Source organism: Globicephala melas, chromosome 17 (assembly GCF_963455315.2).
Source record: "Globicephala melas chromosome 17, mGloMel1.2, whole genome shotgun sequence".
Taxonomy (NCBI): Eukaryota; Metazoa; Chordata; class Mammalia; order Artiodactyla; family Delphinidae; genus Globicephala; species Globicephala melas.
In genome coordinates this window covers 48,483,922-48,503,997 of record NC_083330.1, presented here as the reverse complement: position 1 = coordinate 48,503,997, position 20,076 = coordinate 48,483,922, and the positions used below count along the sequence as shown (strand labels likewise).

Here is a 20,076-nt window from a genome sequence, read left to right as displayed (position 1 = left end):
TGGAGAAAAGTGCGGCAAACCACACCACACACGTGGAGGGGCCTGAGTTTGGGGGAGTCGGTCCCATGTTGTGTGTCCCGGAGCAGCGGTTCCTCTGCAGCCGGGGTGTAGCTGTTTGACGCAGTCTAGGTTGATGCCACACTGAGCAAATCAAAGGCAATGCTCTGCAAGCCATCGCTTCCTCCCTAGCATTTGCCCCCTGCCCTTCAGAAATCACCATGGGGAGGAATTCTCAGTCTTTGCAATGGCTTCCTTTTCAGCTATCCCCTCATCGTGTGTGATTCAGGAAACTGGCTGGAATGCAGCGTCTTCTGAAACTCGCACCTTGACACCCTGACACGGACTGCCAAATTTCAAAAGGAATTTACTTTTTGAAGGATGATGCCTAAGAGAGGAATCCGAGATTTCATCAAACCCGCTCTGAATAAAAGTAACAGCGAGGAAGGTACTAGTCAAGGCACTCCAATCCACGGTTAGGTGAATGTGTATGGCGCTAAGTAATTAATGGTCTAACACATTTTGTTTTATGCTGTACAGGAAAAGAACAAAAAACAAAAAACCCAGTAGGCTTGCTGAAACCACAGGTTAGGGAGATTCATAAGGGAAAAGGGAAGAGAGAGGACCCCATTTTACTTTGTGCTCCCCTTTCAGCTCATTTGGTTCTACTTTGCAACACTCAGGTTTCAATACATCCAAAGCCAGAGGGAAATGATCTTGCACTTACCTTTGCTGTACACAATGCAGTTGTTTTTGTTGTCTTCCACTCCTTGCCAAGTCACATCCAGGAGCCACTTGGGACCAGCAGTCAGCACCATGGGGACCTGAGCCTTTGTCTTCTGTAGAAAGAATGATAACAAACGGATGCCATTTGCTTTCGTTGATTAAAAAGTTGAATAATAACTGTACTAATCATTTTATTTTTCCAAATAACTAAATCTCCTAAACCATAATCCAAGTCCTTATTCCCCTGTCTCATGATATCTTTTTAAGACGACAGAAGCTGTAAAGCTTGACTGCTTTCACTAATCTGAAGGGTAGAATTATTATCAAGAATATTTTTTTTTCTGAATGATACTGGATCAGATCTCCAAGATTAGACAGATCTCTTGCAGCTCTGAATTATAAAAAGAATGCAGATGACTTTCATCGCAAAGAGCAGAGTGTTTAGAAGTGAACTTTAGACACATTGTACTTTACTATCAACAGGATCTCACTATTTCCTGAAACAGACAGGAAAGAATTTAAAGAATCAGGATCCATTTCAAAGCTCTATCCTGAGCAACATTTATATTAGAGTAGAAATTTATTCTGAATGAATAATGAAATCCACCAACACCCTTTTCTAAGTATGGACATGTAGTCCCACTGAAACTGAAATAATATTAATACTAATGACTCACCATACACTGTCTCCGAAAAGACTATAAAAGAGGAATTGGGAATAAATTCAGATGCAGAGCAACTAAAGCATGACATTCCTTGCTCTGAAAAGCATAGAAGCAGGGAGACAAGTGCTCTAGTTCTAACAAAATATTTTCAGTGTACATTTTAAATACAAGGCTCAAAAGGGTCATCATTTTAGGCCGTTTGCAACCCAAATTATTTGTCTTTAACTATGTTAAACATGGCAGGAAATAAACCAGGGAGGAAATAAGTAAGCCTTAGCAAGTCTGGTGTTTCCCGATGAGTCAGAGTGAATTGGCATTCAGATGTTTATCATTCACCAGCCCAGGTTCTGTATATCAACTATCATGAAACCACAACACAGAGTACAATACCAGGGTCTCAAGGTAATTTTTGAACTGGATTTTCACCTAGATATGATCCTACCGGAGAGATCTCAGCCCATTATGGGACTTTCCCACATGTTATGTGCTATCACAAATTTCCCAAATTGGCATTAGCAAGTATCCACTTGAGGAGTTCTATGTAATCTAGCCATTTCAAATCTCTCAGGAATCCGGAAACCTCGTTTCACTGGCCAAATGACGACACTGATAGTGCATGAGACACAGATCTTCTATTGATACTGCAAAGCCATATTAAAAGCTATGCATAAAATCAATGCTAACCCATTTTTTTTTTTTTTTTTTGCGGTACGCGGGCCTCTCACTGTTGCGGCCTCTCCCGCTGAGGAGCACAGGCTCCGGACGCACAGGCTCAGCGGCCATGGCTCACGGGCCCAGCCGCTCCGCGGCATGTGGGATCTTCCCGGACCGGGGCACGAACCCGTGTCCCCTGCATCGGCAGGCGGACTCTCAACCACTGCACCACCAGGGAAGCCCCTAACCCATTTTTGATGTATCAATTATATTGTAAGAGGTAAAAACTACCATAAAATATACTACTTAATGGAAAAAATCAACCATGACGGACAAATTAAAAATAAGTCTAAAAAAATACTTCAAATATTAAAACAGAGGAGGCAGTAAACCAGATCAACCATAAGAAATACTAGCATACTGATTTTTCATATTCATACTTTAATTCATTTTAAAGTCTTCAATTTTTCAACTATGTATCTTAATATTTGGAAAGTAAAACCATGAAAAACAGTTATCTGAAAGCCCTGGGGGAAGAAAGTAATTTAATATTATAATTTTTTAAAACAATCTAGACAAAGTGTTATCAAGTTATCCCTCTGGTTATTAGTCTAAGTCAGGGGTCCCCAATCCCCGGGCTGCAGATAGGTACTGTCTGCTGCCTGTTAGGAACCTGGTCACACAGCGGGAGGTGAGTGATGGGCTAGTAAGCGAAGCTTCATCTGCCACTCCCCCTCACTTGCATTACCGCCTGAACCATTCCCATCCCCGCCACCCCGGGGAAAAACTGTCTTCCACGAAACTGGTACTTGGTGCCAGAAAGGTTGGGGACCGCTGGGCTAAGTGACGATTTTGTTTTTCCACTTTCAAAATATAATTTGAGAACAAGTAAGCTTCTTCAATCTGAAGTGATAGTGGCCCATATCCAATTAAATCATAGGTCTTAATTATGCATATTTCAGCTCCTTTTACTACTAGAGAAGCAGGTAAGTCCACAGATCAGTGGCAGCAGGTCTCCAAGCAAGCAGAACTAGTCACGGGAGAGACTCCACCGTTTCGATAAGCCTGCGCATGGGGGATTTAGTGGTGTCATTTGTAACATCTGCTCTCTTCTGATCTTAAATAACAGACTTTAACAACAGGCATCTGGCTCATTCCTACTGTATTCTCTTATTTCATGAGAAAGACATGCACCTTAAATTATTTCATCTTTATACCCAAAGTTCTTAAAGCCACATGGATTTCTACACAGTAAAGCAGCTTTTACAATTTTCCATAGATAATATGAAAAATAAACATTGATCACAAATTCTTTAGGGAATCTTTGCTGTAAAGTAAATCAATTGGTTTGCCGGTACCACAATCTTCCATTAATTTTACAAAGGAACCTGCTTATCCAGTCTTGTGCTGGGTGCTAGGAATAGGAAGAGGTCTTTTTCGGTGAAGGATACAGATACATTAAAAAAAGTTTACTATAAGGCAAACAGTAGCAGGTAGGGAGTGCAAAGTCATGTGTCAATTGTTTTGGGGTCAATGAAGGGCGAGAAACTCCTGTCCTGTGGCTTCTGGGACGGTATCATATCATGCAGGAAGTGACTTTCGGGCAAGATCTTGAAGGAGAGACAGGAAGCATTTGCAATTGCTAGTAATGGCCTGGGCGAAGTCTGAGCAGTGTATAAGAGTGGTATGTACAGGAAATAGTGACTAGTTCTGGGATTCTTTGGTTTCAGTTCTTATATAAAGTCTTTAGAGCTGTTCTTCATATACAGAAAGCACCAGATACCAGTTACCTGTCATCACTGGAATCATCATTGATACTATTATTATCACTACCTATAAGTGGAAGGGCCATAACGGCATATGTGTCCAGAAAAGCAGGTTAGAATCAGATCTTGAAGGACCTTTTCATATCAAGCAAAACCTTTCTGTGCTTAAAGCGCTAAGCAGAAGGAAGACAGTAAAGATTTTTTTAATCAGGAAGAATAAGGTTGCTACTATTGCTGCTACTTGTGCAAAATCCCTTACTTATTTATTCCTCATATATATTTTCAGACAAAGATATTGCAACTCAAAGATTAAATAATTTCTTTTAGGTCAAATAGCTGGCAGAAGACAGAGGCCATATTTACCTTTAGCTCTGTTTCCAAACACTACCGCTCCTAGGGTGACCAACTGTCTGGGTTTTCCTGAGACTGAAGGGCTTCCCAGGATGCTGGATTTCAGAGCTAAAACTGGAAAATCTTGGGCAAACTCAGATGACTTGTCCACCTCTGCACCTCCTACTATAAAACAATATTTGTGGTTTACATCTATTGAATACTTGCAAAAAGTTGGGTGTTAAGTACTTCTCCTGAATTATCTTTTTTGATTTTTACAACTCCAGGAGTTAGGCATTACCATTTTCTCCATTTTGTACATAAGCAAATTAAGATTTAGAGGATTTGACTTTGTGGCACAAATAAAAATAGTTATTTAATATCTTTCCTTAATGGTAAGTTAGGCATTATACCTTTTAAAACTTTGGCAAACATTTATTATGCCTAGGATCTGGTAGAATCTGACCTTTCAAGAAACAAAATTGAAAGGAAAACAATTTCTTTGACTCCAAATCAATAAGGCAAAAGCAAAAATGTAGCAAAGGCTTGGTGAAAGCTATACCCAAGCTGTAAAATAGATAAAAAAATCTCAAGGGACCAGTTATTACAGTTTTGAGGAGGTAAGTCAATTTCTTTCTGAAGAAGTCAACTTTTGTAGAGATTGACTGCCTTCAAAGAAGATTACCAAGTGTGAGAAGGAAGGAGTTAGCCAGGATTATATGAAATCTACACTCCAGCAAAATCCATGAATAGAAAATAACAATAATATCCACTTTGATCATTAGGTTTACTTTCCCATGTCTCTCTCCATCATAAGGATTCATACAAGTCTAGAATGTTAAGAGCCAGAAGCAACTTTAAAGTTCAGTGAGTTTAATTCACTAATTTGACAAATGAAGAAAGTAAGGCCAAAATGTTTATCTAGCATCCTACAGAGGTAGCATGCAGATGGTACAACGTGTTGGGAAAAGAGAATGGATGTAAAAGGTATGGTAGGCAGAAAAATGGTCCCCCCAAAATATCCACACCGTAACCCCTCGGAATCTGTGAATATGTTATTTTACTTGGTAAAAGGGATTTGAAGAACATGCTTAAGGTTTAGGGCTACGACATGGTGAGAGGAGCCTAGATTATCCACATGGGCCCAATCTAAGCACGAGTTCCTAAAAGTAGAAGGGAAAGGCAAAACAGTAGGGCAAAGAAATTTGACATGAAATGGATTCCACCTGCCTTTGCTGCCTTTGAAGACGGCACACTGCAGCCATGAAGTGAGTGTGCTTTGGGAATGGGCCTCAGTTACAGGAAGTGAGGAAAACAGCGATTTCAGTTCTGCAACCTCAAGGAGCTAAATTCTGCCAATAACTTGAATAAACAGGAAATAGATTCTCCCCTACATCCTCTAGAAAGGAATCCTCTAGCAGGAATCCTGCTGACAAATTGATTTTAGTCTGGTGATACCCATACTAGACTTCTGATGTATAGAGCTTTAAGATAATACATTTGTGTTGTTTTACGCTACCAAGTTTTTGCCCATGTGTTTTAGTGGCAATAGAAAACTAATATAAAAAAAATTCAGCTTTACTGACTTACAGTTTAAAAAATGACTTAATTTCCTTATCAAATGTGCTCAGAAGTGAAACAACTTTCCCTTATTGGAATAACACCAAATATACATTGTTATTCCACAATCATCAGATATACTTAATGTTCTTGCCTTAAAGTATGAGAAAATACACAGCGGTGACTAACAATTCCTGCCTCTATAACTGGGTATTTAAAACATTTTATGATTCACTATTAACCTCACAGTTGAAGTGTGGCAGAAAGGACATCACTGACTCCTTGAAGCTGGATGATCGAGGCTAGCATCCCGATATGGGCTACTGGCAGGCTCCGAGACTGGAAAATCACTTAAACTTGAGGATTCTGAACTTCAGGATACACATCTGTAAAATGGGGATAATGATTTCTACCTCAAGGCTGTCTTATGAAGCGACCAGCACAGGGTTTCGTACACCACAGATGCACTTCAAACTTTTGCTGAATACCTACGTGAATAAATGAATTAAAAATGTGCAAAGAGCGTTTCTGTAATCCCTAGTTCTCAGGCACTGGTAATGTTTGCAGGGATTAGGATAGAAGTCAAGACAAAAACTCTTTATGACCCAGTTTAAAGATGGTGGTAGTCATTAATGCTATTGATCAATTATTTCCAACTCTCCACTTTCCAGGTCTCTTTCAAAGTTAGGTATGGGAATGTGACATCACTTCACCGATGAAACTGAATAAGAAGTAACTCGCGTCACTTTTACACAGAAGCTATAAGACCAATGGACTCACCATCTTTCCTTGTGTTTGCTGAATTGACCGTCAAGCATGGGAAGGAGGAAGACTTCCTAACTACAGTGGCCGTGTAGCATGAGAAAGAAAGAGACTGTTTTAATGTAAAAAACTGTTACAATATTAGGGTTGCTTACAACCTCAGCAAAACCTAGCTCATCCTCACTTATACGAAGGTTTACTTTGTTTTCGTTGGTTTGTTTGTTTGTTTTTCTGTATTGAAATAGCCCACGGGTTTTTACAGGTTAAAGTTTGTACTTTATATCTAGGCAGTCTCGTTCAGTCATAAATCAATTCAAGGTATATAACAGGAGCCTGAATTTCAGTTAAGTTGGAATGTTTTAAAAAGAAATAGTGTGAGCTTTTGAGGCTCCCCATTGTAAGTTTAAAAAAATCTGCACTCCTGGACACTGTTTGAACCCAGAGTTTCACGCTTAGTCTACAACCAGACAAACTTGACAAGGACAAAATGGGTCAAAAGTGTCATTTCTTAGGAATAATTAGAATCATCTAATGTGGATAAAAGAGGTCAAACTAGCATCCACTTCTCACTAACCTCTGGAGTTACTGGAGCGACAAAGGAGGGAGCCTTCAGTAAATGTTTACACTCAAGCCAAAAGGTTACCGGGGCTAAAAGCAGGCAGCCCAAAGGCAAAGAATAGAGGGTAGTTCCAACCCAAGGGGCTGGTGACATAATGCTGTCTTAGGGATTCCAAATCTTGCTGGAAATATTTGTTGAACATTTCCAAACTGAAGCTTACTTACAAAGAGCTAGAAGTCTTAGGAAAATCTGACCTATGAAAGAGCCTGACATTACAGTCTTTAAAAGAAACAAAAAAACACCCAGAAGTGGCATTTGATGGAAACACTGGCCTCCACTGACTTTAGTTTGGAAACATAACAAAATTTCATGAGAGAATCTCAAGCCAGTGCCATGAGACATACTTTGACACTGCTGAAAATTCTCCTGGTGTGTTGCTTCCATAACTCGGTAATAGGTGAAACGGGTTGGGCCTGTTTGACAAAATTCATAGCTGTTTTAACAATTCATAGCTGTTTCTGTTCTCTCAGCTATAAAAACGTATTTGATATTAGGCATTGAAGAATTTCCAAATTACTGTAGACATTAGATTAATATAATTAGTACCAGAAAAACACACACATATATATATTACTGGCCCTTAGCAATGAGATGCCACCACCACTGCCAATCTCTCCCAGCTGAATTATTCTCTACATCTAAATGGAAAAAAAAAATGATACTGTATGTGATTTGACCTTGTACTACCACAGGGAAAATTTTACACAGTAAAAGTTTCAGTTAATGTATCCAAGCAGTTCTCCACACTGGAATTAAATTCAAATTCAATCTGACAATTGTGAAAACATTGTATCCTTGTCCTTTTAACTGTGTGAAGTCTCTAGTGGCAGTGAGCTTGAATTTAAAAATTCCCTTCACCAACAGCCTGTTCCATGGAGGCATAATAACTTATTATTTTGGACTACCTGGAGTGGGGAGAAATGTTAAGTGATAATTTAAGGCTCTCCGTAATTGTATTTTCAGTAATTCTGGGCATGGCATATAGCCTCAACATTACTGATTTGACTAGAGCTATAAAACTTTTAGTATGATGATTTCCACCTAATAAAACTGTGCTTTTTACTAAATATCCTTTAAAAAGTTATTCAGGACACCGCATGAATGTTTGAGCTTCATGCTACCAAGGTAAAGAATTTTTTTTCTTTCAGAAAATAAGAGTATCACTTTAAACTACACAAACAGAATCACCGTACTCCATGTGGTACCAAAAGGTTCAAGTTATTTGTGTGGTGATATAGAACAAGCTTCTCAGCTATAACACCTGAATATTCTTCATGGCTAATTAATGCCAGACATCAGTCAATATGACTAAGTATGTCATGCGTTTCCATTAAAATCATATGCTTCCATTTAAAATAGAATAAAATGGCCACTGAGCTACATTGGGATGTCCCTTGAGTAAGAAATGCAGTCTTCCCTTTTTTTTTCTTTGTCTGAAAACAAGATGTGTGTGTGTGTGTGTGTGTGTGTGTGTTGTAGAAACAGATTTAAACAAGTAACTTTAAGAATTTTCAAACTCATACCAAGTATCTTATCTACAGTTACTGTTTAAGAAACAACAAAACAACTTAGTAAAAGATTATCTAACTTGCATTGCTTGAAAAAATGCTAGACACATTTTCAAACTCAAGCTCAAAGAAATTAAGAATACCTTCAATTAGAAAATATATGGAAAGTCTAAATGGGAAGGACATCAGTTCTGTGCTATTATAAGAACCACTACACTATACCATTAGGCACAGAACAGATTTATGAATGGAAATCCCAGGAAGGTTTCATTAGAATAGTGTTTTTCTTGAGCACAGTTCTACAAAATATCATTTGAGGACAGCACAAGAGTGAAATTCCAGAGAACTTCAGCTAACAAATGTCTTCAAGTTCACTGTGGTATGTGGGATCTCAAACACGATAAGAGACTTTTCAAAAACAAAATGAGTGTGAAATAAAATGATAGAATTCTTGGCTACTATATCCATACTCCTTATGTCAAAGCCAGTTTTATCTCTATGAACCAAAAATTTAAATAATCATTATCTCTGAGGTATATTTGCTTTTAGTTCTCAAAATCGTTGAAACACGTTATCTTAACATGAGTCACTGCTTAAAAGTAGAAATCTTAGTATAAGAAATAATGATCTTTTAGGAAAGGGAACACAAATAGTTCCACATATACAGGTCATTAAAACAATCTCCTAACTTCCAAATAAAAAAATTCATTTCATGATATTTAGAATAATATAAAATCATTATTTAAGAGTACTCATACTAAAGATATAGATATTTCATTTTTCAAATGGGAAAAAATCTTTAAATGAGTAATAAACATCTCAGTTATCCAGATATTTATTATACTTTCATTTTCAAAAAAAGAATAGACTCATTTCTCTTTCCCTTTTGCCAACTTCACTCCCACAGTCTCATCTGTTCTCCACATACATTTGGCTCCAAAGAGGAACTACTCCCTCCAAGCTGGCAGCCATTAACTTCAACCTTTTATTTTATACGGCTCTGAAAGTCACAGAGTGTTTAAGGAGTGTTGTTTTGCTCCTGGCAGAATTTCTGGGCTTGCACTTAGTGCAATGTGCAGAAGAGTGTCAGCGCTGAAACCTTGGGAAGGGAAAAGTAAATTGCTCCAGAGTAGCCCTCCTCACACGAGGTTGTCACAGAAACCTGGGCAGGGTTCAGGGATCTGGAAAGCCGAGGTCCCAGCTGGGTGACCTGGGGCCAATCACTTAACCTCTCCACGTCTCATCTTCCTCTTCTGTAAGATGATCTCATATGTCCTTACAGCTTGACAATAATATCATTATAAGCCTTCCTACTATAGAATTTCTGTCAAGTCTAAACTCAAATCTCAAGTGTGGAGGAGACAATAAATATGAAAATTCAACACACTGGGTTTATACTTAACTTCAGGAAATGCTACTATTTTTATTGGTGAGGCAGTAAATGAAGCCATTCTAATTTATTTTATTTGGGTATTTTAATACCAAAGAAAATGGTGTGGACAGAGAAAGCGGTGTGGTCAAAATAAAAATGTTTGTATAAAGAATCTAGAGAGTATGCAATAGATACATAGACACATTCAACTATCAATGTCCTATTTACATTAAAAGGCGGTAAATTCTATTCAGTAGTCTCTTTCTGAGAATTACCCAAAGGCATTCTGTGGAAGAGAGAGAAAGCTCTATCCTGCACAAAGTCATCCTCAGATACTGAGATATGTGTGTTTGTCACGCTTTAATCCACTGCAATCTTCCAGCCACCTTTTAGACTGTCTCATTATTATTGTTTTAGTCAATCTTAAGGCAAAAACAAAACAAAAAAAAGGCATTCTTTATATTAAGAATATAATAAAATTAAAAAATATATATATAAAGGTTTCTTTCTCTTTTAATTACATGCTGCTTTCATGATTTGCACCCTTATTTCACTCTATGACCATAAATTATTGAGAACTCACCTATGTTTTTAACTTAAAATTGTACCTGATATTCTGAGATTTGAAAGTGATAGAAAGGGTCTATGACAAGACTGGAAGAATAAGAACAAGGAACATTTCCCCCTCCAAAGAGGAAAAGAAAAAGATGAAATTGTTGAACTATACACTAAGCGCTGTGATAAATATAGTACCCTTTGGGAAGGCAGATTTTTATGAGACAAGTTATTGAAAGTTGGGTGCAAAAAATTAAAAGCTTGGCAAACTAGCTGGCAGAAGTGTGAAGGTGTTACTGAGTCAAATCGAACAAAGCTTATCTAATCTGTGAGACTCTTTAATAACACAAATATGACAAACACTTAAATCAAGTGTCTAGAGTAAGACTCTGACCATGAGAGTGGATTTCAGTATTTGTTTTTTACAAATCAACAGATGCAGAAGGACTATACTACTTCCCCTCTTTCAGAGAATAAAAGTCAAGTGCTCACCACTAGGGGTTGGCCCTCCATTCTGGAATCAGCTGCCTTGCTTTCCATGGGGGACAAACAATGAGAAGAGAACTCCAACCAATGAAACAGATTCAGCTCTATATGCTCCCAATCCAGGGGACCTTTGTTCAGTATGAAGTCATTATGGGGCAACTAAAGGAGCATGCAATGAAGTCAGGAACAAATGAGATAGACCTTCATTAATCCTGCCCCTGGACACATTTCTCAAACCATGCTCTTTATAAAAGGAGTAGAAATGCAAATAAAAGCATAAACGTGCATGTTTTGAGGACAAACACCAGGATAAATTCTGCATTTAGTTGTGTGTGAATGATATTAAAGCTTGCAACAAAGTTGGCTTACATTGTTCAGATATGGTTTTTGCCACATAGATGATATAACGTTATGTATAAACATATTCCAATTATTAATAACTGATCAACATTAATAAAAATCTCTCTCTGTACCATTTCTATTCTGAGAGACTTACTTAGGTTATTCTGCTTTTAAAACAATCACTTTATACTTTATTAGAAATTAATATATTCATTATTCATTCAATAAACAGTTAATAAATATCTATTATTTATAGAGAAAACTCTAAGAATAAAGAGATAAAAAGATGAGTTTCATTTCCTCTAGATGCTCACAATGCATCAATATTAAAAATATCTAAATGATATACACACAGATTATTTAAATCAATATTAATAATCAAGCTCATTATATTTTAAGTATACGCCTCATATATTTGGAAATTGCAATGCATATTTGATGGTCCGTGACCAAACAAAAGCATAGCAATAGATGAGAAGTGGTTAACAGACACATATTAAGGGATCTTCATGAGAATTTAGGATTATACCTTAATTTTAAAGTTGAAAAACACTAAAGCTTTCTCCAACATGGATGGAAAGTCTATCAAATATGGCATATGTTTTAAAAAATTACATCTAAAACATAATCATAAAGTCTTTTACATACATGTTTAGGATTAAGCCGTGCACTTCCATTTCTATCAAACACCAGTTTACTATACACACACTGAATTATTATTACTGCTACATCATGCACATATACTGAAAAGATATATTGAAAAATATTTCAAAATTTGAACTATTTGGGGGAAGGTAGCCAAGATAAATCATCTATATACTATTTTAAGTGTTTACTCATTATCTTGCTTAATATGCTTGATGGATATTAAGTAAACCATCTCTTAATGGTTTAAAAACTTGTATTTTGGTGCCAGCTGACTGAGTTCAAATTGCATCTCCAACACCTAGTGGCTGTACGATCTTGGGCAAATTACTTAACTCCTGTGTCTCAGTTTCTTCATCTCTAAAATAAGTATAATAAAGGTATTTACGTTATAGATTATTCTGAGGATGAAATGAGTTAATGTATGTAACGGGCTTAAGGAAGTACTGGTATGTTATTCTATGCAAGTGTTTGGCTAATGTTTCTAATACTGCTAAAGAAATATGTTTCCATAGAAATGCAGAATTCCCAGTAAAACAAGAATTTTGGCTGGGTGGAAAAGTGACACATTGCCCTAATGTATGATTTGTAACATTTTGTTAGGCATTAACTATGTGCTAAAATTGTAGGTGTTAACATTAATTTATAAATTAATTTTTCACAACAATTTTATGAGAAAGATATCATTATGACCATTTTGTATAAGCAAACGGAGACTCTAAAATGTTAACTTTTTCAAATTCACAGGGCTCAAAACTGCCTTAATCATAAACTGCCTTCTCTTTTCCTCTTAGCAAACCTATAAGAAACTCAATTATTTCCATGGTGTTAAAGCAATAAGAATCTTCTTAGGAATTGTGTTAAATATCAATTCTTCATACCCATGAAAGCTAGTTTAAATGATCTTCCATGAGTCAGCGGTTAGCAGTTTCTGTTTTACATTATGCATGATTCCTAGCTGCACTTTGTATAAACTAATTGCATGGTGCCTCGTTAATAATCTTCAGAGTTTTTTGAGCTGTGAAATTTATAGCTTTGTAGTGAATTATTTCTCACATTTGCACAGTTTGGGGTCTGGAAAGTCTAGTTGAGATACTAAATACCAATATCAGGCATCGAGTAGGTAAAAGGGGAATAGAATGTAACATAGTGTAGTTAGGATATAAAAAAGAGTGAAAAGCAGGTAATACTTTTCAATATTCTTTTTTTTTTGTTTTTGCGGTACACGGGCCTCTCACTATTGTGGCCTCTCCCGTTGTGGAGGCTCCGGACGCGCAGGCTCAGCGGCCATGGCTCATGGACCCAGCCGCCCCGCGGCATGTGGGATCTTCCCGGACCGGGGCACGAACCCGTGTCCCCTGCATCGGCAGGCGGACTCTCAACCACTGCGCCACCAGGGAAGCCCCTTTTCAATATTCTTAATTTTATGACTGCAGATATTTTTATACCTGTAGAAATGGTTACAGCTTAGAATGGATAAAAATTAGACTCTATAGGGCTTCCCTGGTGGCGCAGTGATTGAGAGCCCGCCTGCCGATGCAGGGGACACGGGTTCACGCCCCGGTCCGGGAGGATCCCACATGCCGCGGAGCGACTAAGCCCGTGAGCCATGGCCGCTGAGCCTGCGCGTCCGGAGCCTGTGCTCTGCAACGGGAGAGGCCACGACAGTGAGAGGCCCGTGTACCGCAAAAAAAAAAAAAAAAAAAAAAAAAAAAAAAAATAGCCTCTATAAAAGTTTCCAATCATAAGCAGAATTCATGATGAGATACAAGATGTCGTTGGGCTAAAATTCACTCAATTCAGCATTGATTGGGCAAGAGCAAATGAACAGATGCTCTTGGTGCTCAACTGGTCAAGAGACATAGCAGGGCCTCATCACAGTACTTTATGGTGAGGCATCAGCATGCAATCTGGGCTGCAAGGTAGCACAGCTGTGCTTCATGTCTGGCAGGTCAATTCCACTCTTTAGAACCTCTGGATGCAGCGACTTGAGGAATCTAAACTGCCTTGTGAGGTCTTGGCTCACTTATGGAGGATTCTCCACTTAAAGAAATATCTCAGTCTGTTAGTTAGCACATTCCTCAGCTTAAACTGGTATTGTTCACGGGTAGAAGGGATCAAAACACAGAGCAGTTTTATAGGCCAGGAAAAGTTCAAGGTCAAATTGGGAAGTCAAAAAGAAGCCTCAGTGAAAAGCACTGGGTGGAAATACTGTAGAGGTGGAAAAAGGGGTAGTTCTTTTGACCCAGTGGGTCTGAAACCAAAGAGTTCAGTTGTAATTCCAATATGATTTATGGCATACTCACGACAACGTTCTTCCACAATGTGATGAGCACGGTGAGGAAAAGAAGCAGAAACTTCGGTTTGTATACTTATGAATTTAAGAGAGGAAAGTTAACACAGTGTCTAAAAGCATGGACTCTAGAGTCAGATTGCTTAAATTTAAATCCAACCTTTGCTACTCATCTATGGTGTGATCTTGATCAAGTAGCTCCACTTCTCTGTATCAGTTTCCTCATCTGTGAAATGGGAATAATAATACCTCATGGGGCTGTTGTGAAGATGAAATAAATGAATACTTACAAATCACTCAGACGGATACTTGACAAATACTCATGGTGTTCATTTATAATTATTATGAACACGGATTCGAGAAAATGGGGAAAATTTAAGAAATAAATATCTGTGCCTGTTTAATTTGTTCTATCCAGACATCAACAGAATGCTCTCTGTATCACAGATATAAATGTGTAAGAGATTTCACTACTTTGATGAATCATTTTACTTTTTATCCACTTAATAGATTGGCTAGTGGGCAGATAACTTCACTACTTTTAGCACAATGAAAAGATTTTAATGGCAACTCAATATTAGTGGAATAAAATCTTACCTCACATGATGAAAAGCTCTACTTATTGGTTAAAATAAGTAAATACAATAATTTATTCTGTTTAAATTAGTCCAAATTTCCTACCTATAGCTTTTATTAGTATCCACGAGATCTAAAACTTTGCTTATAGGGCATTTGGGAAATGGTTTGAAAAAGTTCTGGAAATTGAGTTCCTAATTATGCCATTCCTCTGCCTTGGGCTCTAAACTGGGAATCCTGAGTTAGTCCATATGCTGGAACAAAGCCTTAAATTTAACTACCATAATCTGAAGTACTCATTTGATTTTTTAATATGTTGTCTCATTCGTCTTTTACAACCAAACCAACCAAACGCAAAGCAAAATCCCGCATGATTACAAAGACCATGACCTTTTCCTTAGTAGTTCCTATTTCATGCTAGTTGTATATATTTTCTAAAAAATGACCTGAGAATTCACTAAACGTAAGTTTGGTTCAAAGTTTGTAACTAAGTGGTTGATTACCTTAGTCAAAATACATCACTTTCATGAGCCCCTTTCTTCATTTGTGAAGGGAAAGACCAGGACTCCCGAACTCTAGGCCTCTGGCTCTAGAATTTCATGTACTCTAAATAGAAGAAACTCATGAAACAGACTTGTCTAATCTTTTTTTTTTTTTTTTTTGCGGTACACGGGCCTCTCACTGTTGTGGCCTCTCCCGTTGCGGAGCACAGGCTCCGGACGCGCAGGCTCAGCGGCCATGGCTCACCGGCGCAGCCGCTCCGCGGCATGTGGGATCTTCCCGGACCGGGGCACGAACCCGTGTCCCCTGCATCGGCAGGCGGACTCTCAACCACTGCGCCACCAGGGAAGCCCCAGACTTGTCTAGTCTTGTCTAGACTTGTCAGTCTCTTAAAATCTATGCTCTCCTTTCTTGATGTTAAAAACACATTTATGGTCTCCTTTAATAGTTAGACATTTAAACAAGCATGGGGACTATATAACTATGTCAAAGAAATGACACACTGGTGCCCCATCCTCTAGGAACAAAGATATAATCCCTTCAACAAAAACATACACTTTCATGTGTACTCTTGATGAAGTTCCTTTCCCATAACTTTGAGAATCAAAAAACAATGTCACTAATTCACACTGAAGTAGATTTTCCCTAATTCAACTCTGCAGAAAGAAAAAGCTAAACTAGAAACTCAGATGGAGTTTGCTCTGCCCCTTGACTCATGCAGAGCAAAAATGCCTTAATTTACTTCTCTGTCTTCCCTGTCTTTGGAGACTGTACCCCTATATAGCACAATAGCTTGAGTATATATTTCCATGGTGCGCTATTACTGACTAAACCAAGTTCTAGTTTCTTAAGACCAAGGCAAAAGAGTTTTTTACCAAATGACATTTGTTACTATCCTTCACAGTGTAAAAAGTAAAAAGCATCCTGCTACCATAGCCACTCAATGAATACTTTACAATGTAAGATACACAGACCAGCTTCCTTTTGGCTAAAATCATACTATTCTACCACAGGCAGAAGAAAGTTTGGTAGTTTTGCACTAGACCAGTTTAAGCTACACTAAAGTAAACTCAATGATAAGGTCAGTGGATGGTAAAATCTCAAGCACCAGAAATGATATTATGTCTTTACTTATTACATATAATACTAAATGTGGATTATAAATAAATTGGAGACTTTAAAAAATCCTTCCCATTTAATTACTGTGAATAGACTAAACATACAAAACCAAACCAAATTATCTTGTAGTTTTCCCATCTTAAAAGCAAAGATTTGTGGGGGGGGGGGGTGGGAAGGAGAAAGGGCAGAGAGTGAAACTAGTGATAAAAACGAAGGGTCCAGTGGGAGTGGTGCATATAGACTCCGCGTTCCAATAAGACTCAACAAACAGCTCTGATCAGAATCTAAGTGATGGGAAACAGCCTGTAGCTTCGAGATTAGCTGCTTCACACTATTTCTGAGTTAAGCCAGCACAAGCAACATCATGAATGCATAATTATAATTATGCATTTGAGTATGCATAATGATCTTAAAATCGGTAAACAAAGAAGAGACATCAGAATTCCTCAGTTATTTTAGGTATTTTAGGTATTTTAGGTATACTGTTACAGAAGACAAAATACGACTCAGATTTTAAAGAGGGGTGACTCTTAGCGGAACTCAGTAGGATGAAATTTGCAAACTTGAGGAAGTTACTGATGAACCAGTATTTCTTCAAAAGTCCCTTTTAGGAAATCCCACATGAACAAGTTTAGTCAAAGAAATGCAATACAGTATTTCAAACACATGAAGCAAACACTCAGGAATGCCCATATTTAACACACCAAGGCTTAGAGACAAATAATAAGGTAATATCTTGGACCTCTGATATTGTCTTATAAAATAACATGTGTCCCTGGAATTGTTTGGAAAATATAATGAACTGTGATTGGCTAATAATACAGGTAAAAGAACTGAAAGATGCAGTGGAGAGAATTAACCACAAGTGGGGAATTTTTTTTTTAATTGTTAGATTCCCCAAAGCTAACCACAAGAAGGTCTAACTGAGTGTGTCCAGTTTTGATGTAAAATCATTTCCTTTCAGCTTCCAAAAAGGAAGCTGGAACTCCACTTTTAGGGTAATATTCCTTCAACTCTGAAAGGCAGTTATGCCATGTATTATTAGCTTCCTATTTTTCAGAAGGAATTATTTGATATTCTGGAACCCTAATCTTTTTCTCACGGTACTATTTTTACTGCTTTTCTCTGGAACTTGGCCAAGGTCTCCTCATTCCTCTTAAGAGAGCCTCAAACTGAATACTCCTATCTTAACAAGGGTGTTGATAAACCTGGAAGTTAATGGGTCCTACGAGGACCTAGTCCATGCCTGGGGTTAGAGGCTAAGGATGCTTTGGAAAGCGTTTATTCTTCTTGAATGAGATCAAAACATGATGTCAAAAGCTATCTGGACCTCCTCTCACCTTTTACTTTCTTCTTGCCCTTCCTTCCCACCCAAATTCAGAGAAACTATTCAATATTCTTTCTCAAAGTTGTCTTTTCATTGATTTTTCTGAGTATCACGTTTATCATTTTCTTCACCTAAAATTTTTGTATCCTTAAATCCATCAGCTTTTGACCCAAACCGCTTTGACATTTACTCCAATAATAATTATTCATATGGTTTATAACCATCTTCTCCAGTGTTCTTTTGTTTCCCCACTCCTCCCCCATCTTTTCCCCTTCCCTTTCCACTCCTTCCCTAACCACGTTCCCCCAATCTCTCTCTCCCCTTCCACTAGGGTTTACTTTGTCCAAAGAGAAAATTTTGTAGCATGGTAACATCATTACTCACCTCAGTCATCATTTGCCTGTGTTGACAACTGAACAATCAGTTGAAAATCTCAGCTTAAATCATATAATCTGCTATTCGGTCTGTACATTAATTTTTAGTACATATATGGTTTTGACCGCTGAAATCAACTTAATTCTACTTCAGTTAAACCAGCAGATACGTACTGATGACCTAAAATGGATGGCAATCCTGTGTGTAGTGAAGATGACAAAGGAGCCATTATTTTGAAAATGCCTGCAAAGTGTTAAATTTTGAATTGTGGAGAGGAAAAGGATCAAGAATCAAGTGGGGTAGGCGGGCATAAAACCTTCCCAAGGCAATGAGGGACTTGGCTGGAGAATTAGGAGAAGACAAATAACTGCAAAAGTGACTTAGATACTGAGGAAGGAGTTTTGAGATGGAGATGAAGACAATTCTGTCAAATACGTGGGTTATAATCCAAGCTTCACCCATGAATTTGGAAGAATGCTAGGAAAATGATCCTGTTTGTACTTTCCACTATTCACCCCGGAAAAATGAACATTATCTTTTTTTTTTTCAGCTTATTGGAACATCTGTCTTTTTGCCTATGTTCTGGCTCACATGCTAAATTGTTACAGACACACAAACAATTTAAATATGTAGTGACCCTGGAGAGAGAGAGAGAGAGAGAGAGAGAGAGAGAGCGAGCACACACATAGGAGACAGGAATGTTCACAGACTTTCTAATAAAAAGCCAAGTCTAAATATATTATTAGACATTTGAAAAATTCTTCCATACTCCAACGAAATATTTATAGTTTGTTTTCTCTCAACAATCTTGTTTTATTTTTCAGTATTGGTTGGAATGACATTACTCTGTTGGAAATGTTAGATGACTGTGCTAAAGACATTCCTTAATCAAAACGGGAAAACAATTAGTGTAAAATGATTAAACACAGGGAGTTCAAGTTATAAATGGGCTATAACAGTGCATTAGAAAATTCACCATTGGGAACTCAAAATACATTTTTCACCTTCACCGGTGTTTCTCAAACCAGAGGCTGCAGTCCCCTTGGGGTCTCACTATTTATGGGCATTTTTTTTTCCAATTTGATGTTTGCATTTTGATCCTAACACAACAAACATGACAACAAATACACTTTTATCTTACATAATGGCAAACCATGTCTTTGTAGTAAAAAATACATTAGAAATACAGTAAATAGAATATTTTAATTTATTTCACTTGGTGTTTTTCAAATAGCAGTCTGTAAATCCCTGGAAAACCTTGAACCTATTGAATTGTTTTTTACTTCAAAAAGAATCTGTTTCTTACTCAAACTGAGCAAAGAACTGGCATAGACCCAATACTGCAAATGGTAACGTTTCAAGGTTAGATTACAAGAAAGTTATTTAGCTCTTAATCTAGCTATATATTAGGTATAAATTCCTGTGTCCAGGAATAAGGGTCATTTGTTAGAGGAAGGACAGAAAGGGAGGGACAACATTCCTTATCTTTCTCTGGCGACAGGAAAAATTTTAATAGGATTTGTCTTCTGCCTTCTCTCTTCTATGTTCCTGTCTCCCAGATTCTAAAATCATTCTCCCCTAATCCTTGGAGTTTTTTGAGCTGCGTCAACTCCCCTAGAACAGTTCCTCACTTGAGGTACAGATGTCCTATCTCACAAATTGTCCCATGCACCAAAATGGCCATTCTTCTCTTTCACCATGAAACAAACACTTCCACTAATTCTGTGGAGTAGCTCTCAGAAGGAAAGCAGTCTGACTGAATTCACTGACATTAAGGTATGAATGATTGCTACGCCACTGATATAATTATCAAGCTATTTCTGTTTTTCAAGACTTTTTTCCCCCTTTTTTCCAATCTGAGTAGGTACAGTCCAAGTTTGGGATTGTTTGTTCATTCT

The 20,076-nt window shown here is 37.7% G+C and overlaps 1 protein-coding gene across 1 annotated transcript in view; it reads right to left on the bottom strand.

Annotated features, from left to right (window-relative positions):
- Positions 1–20,076, bottom strand: part of ZFPM2 (zinc finger protein, FOG family member 2) — a 462,647-nt gene that overhangs the window by 154,594 nt on the left and 287,977 nt on the right. The window contains exon 5 of the mRNA XM_030863080.3: positions 725–836. Coding sequence (XP_030718940.2) covers positions 725–836 — 112 coding nt within the window. The remainder of the gene's footprint in view (positions 1–724; positions 837–20,076) is intronic.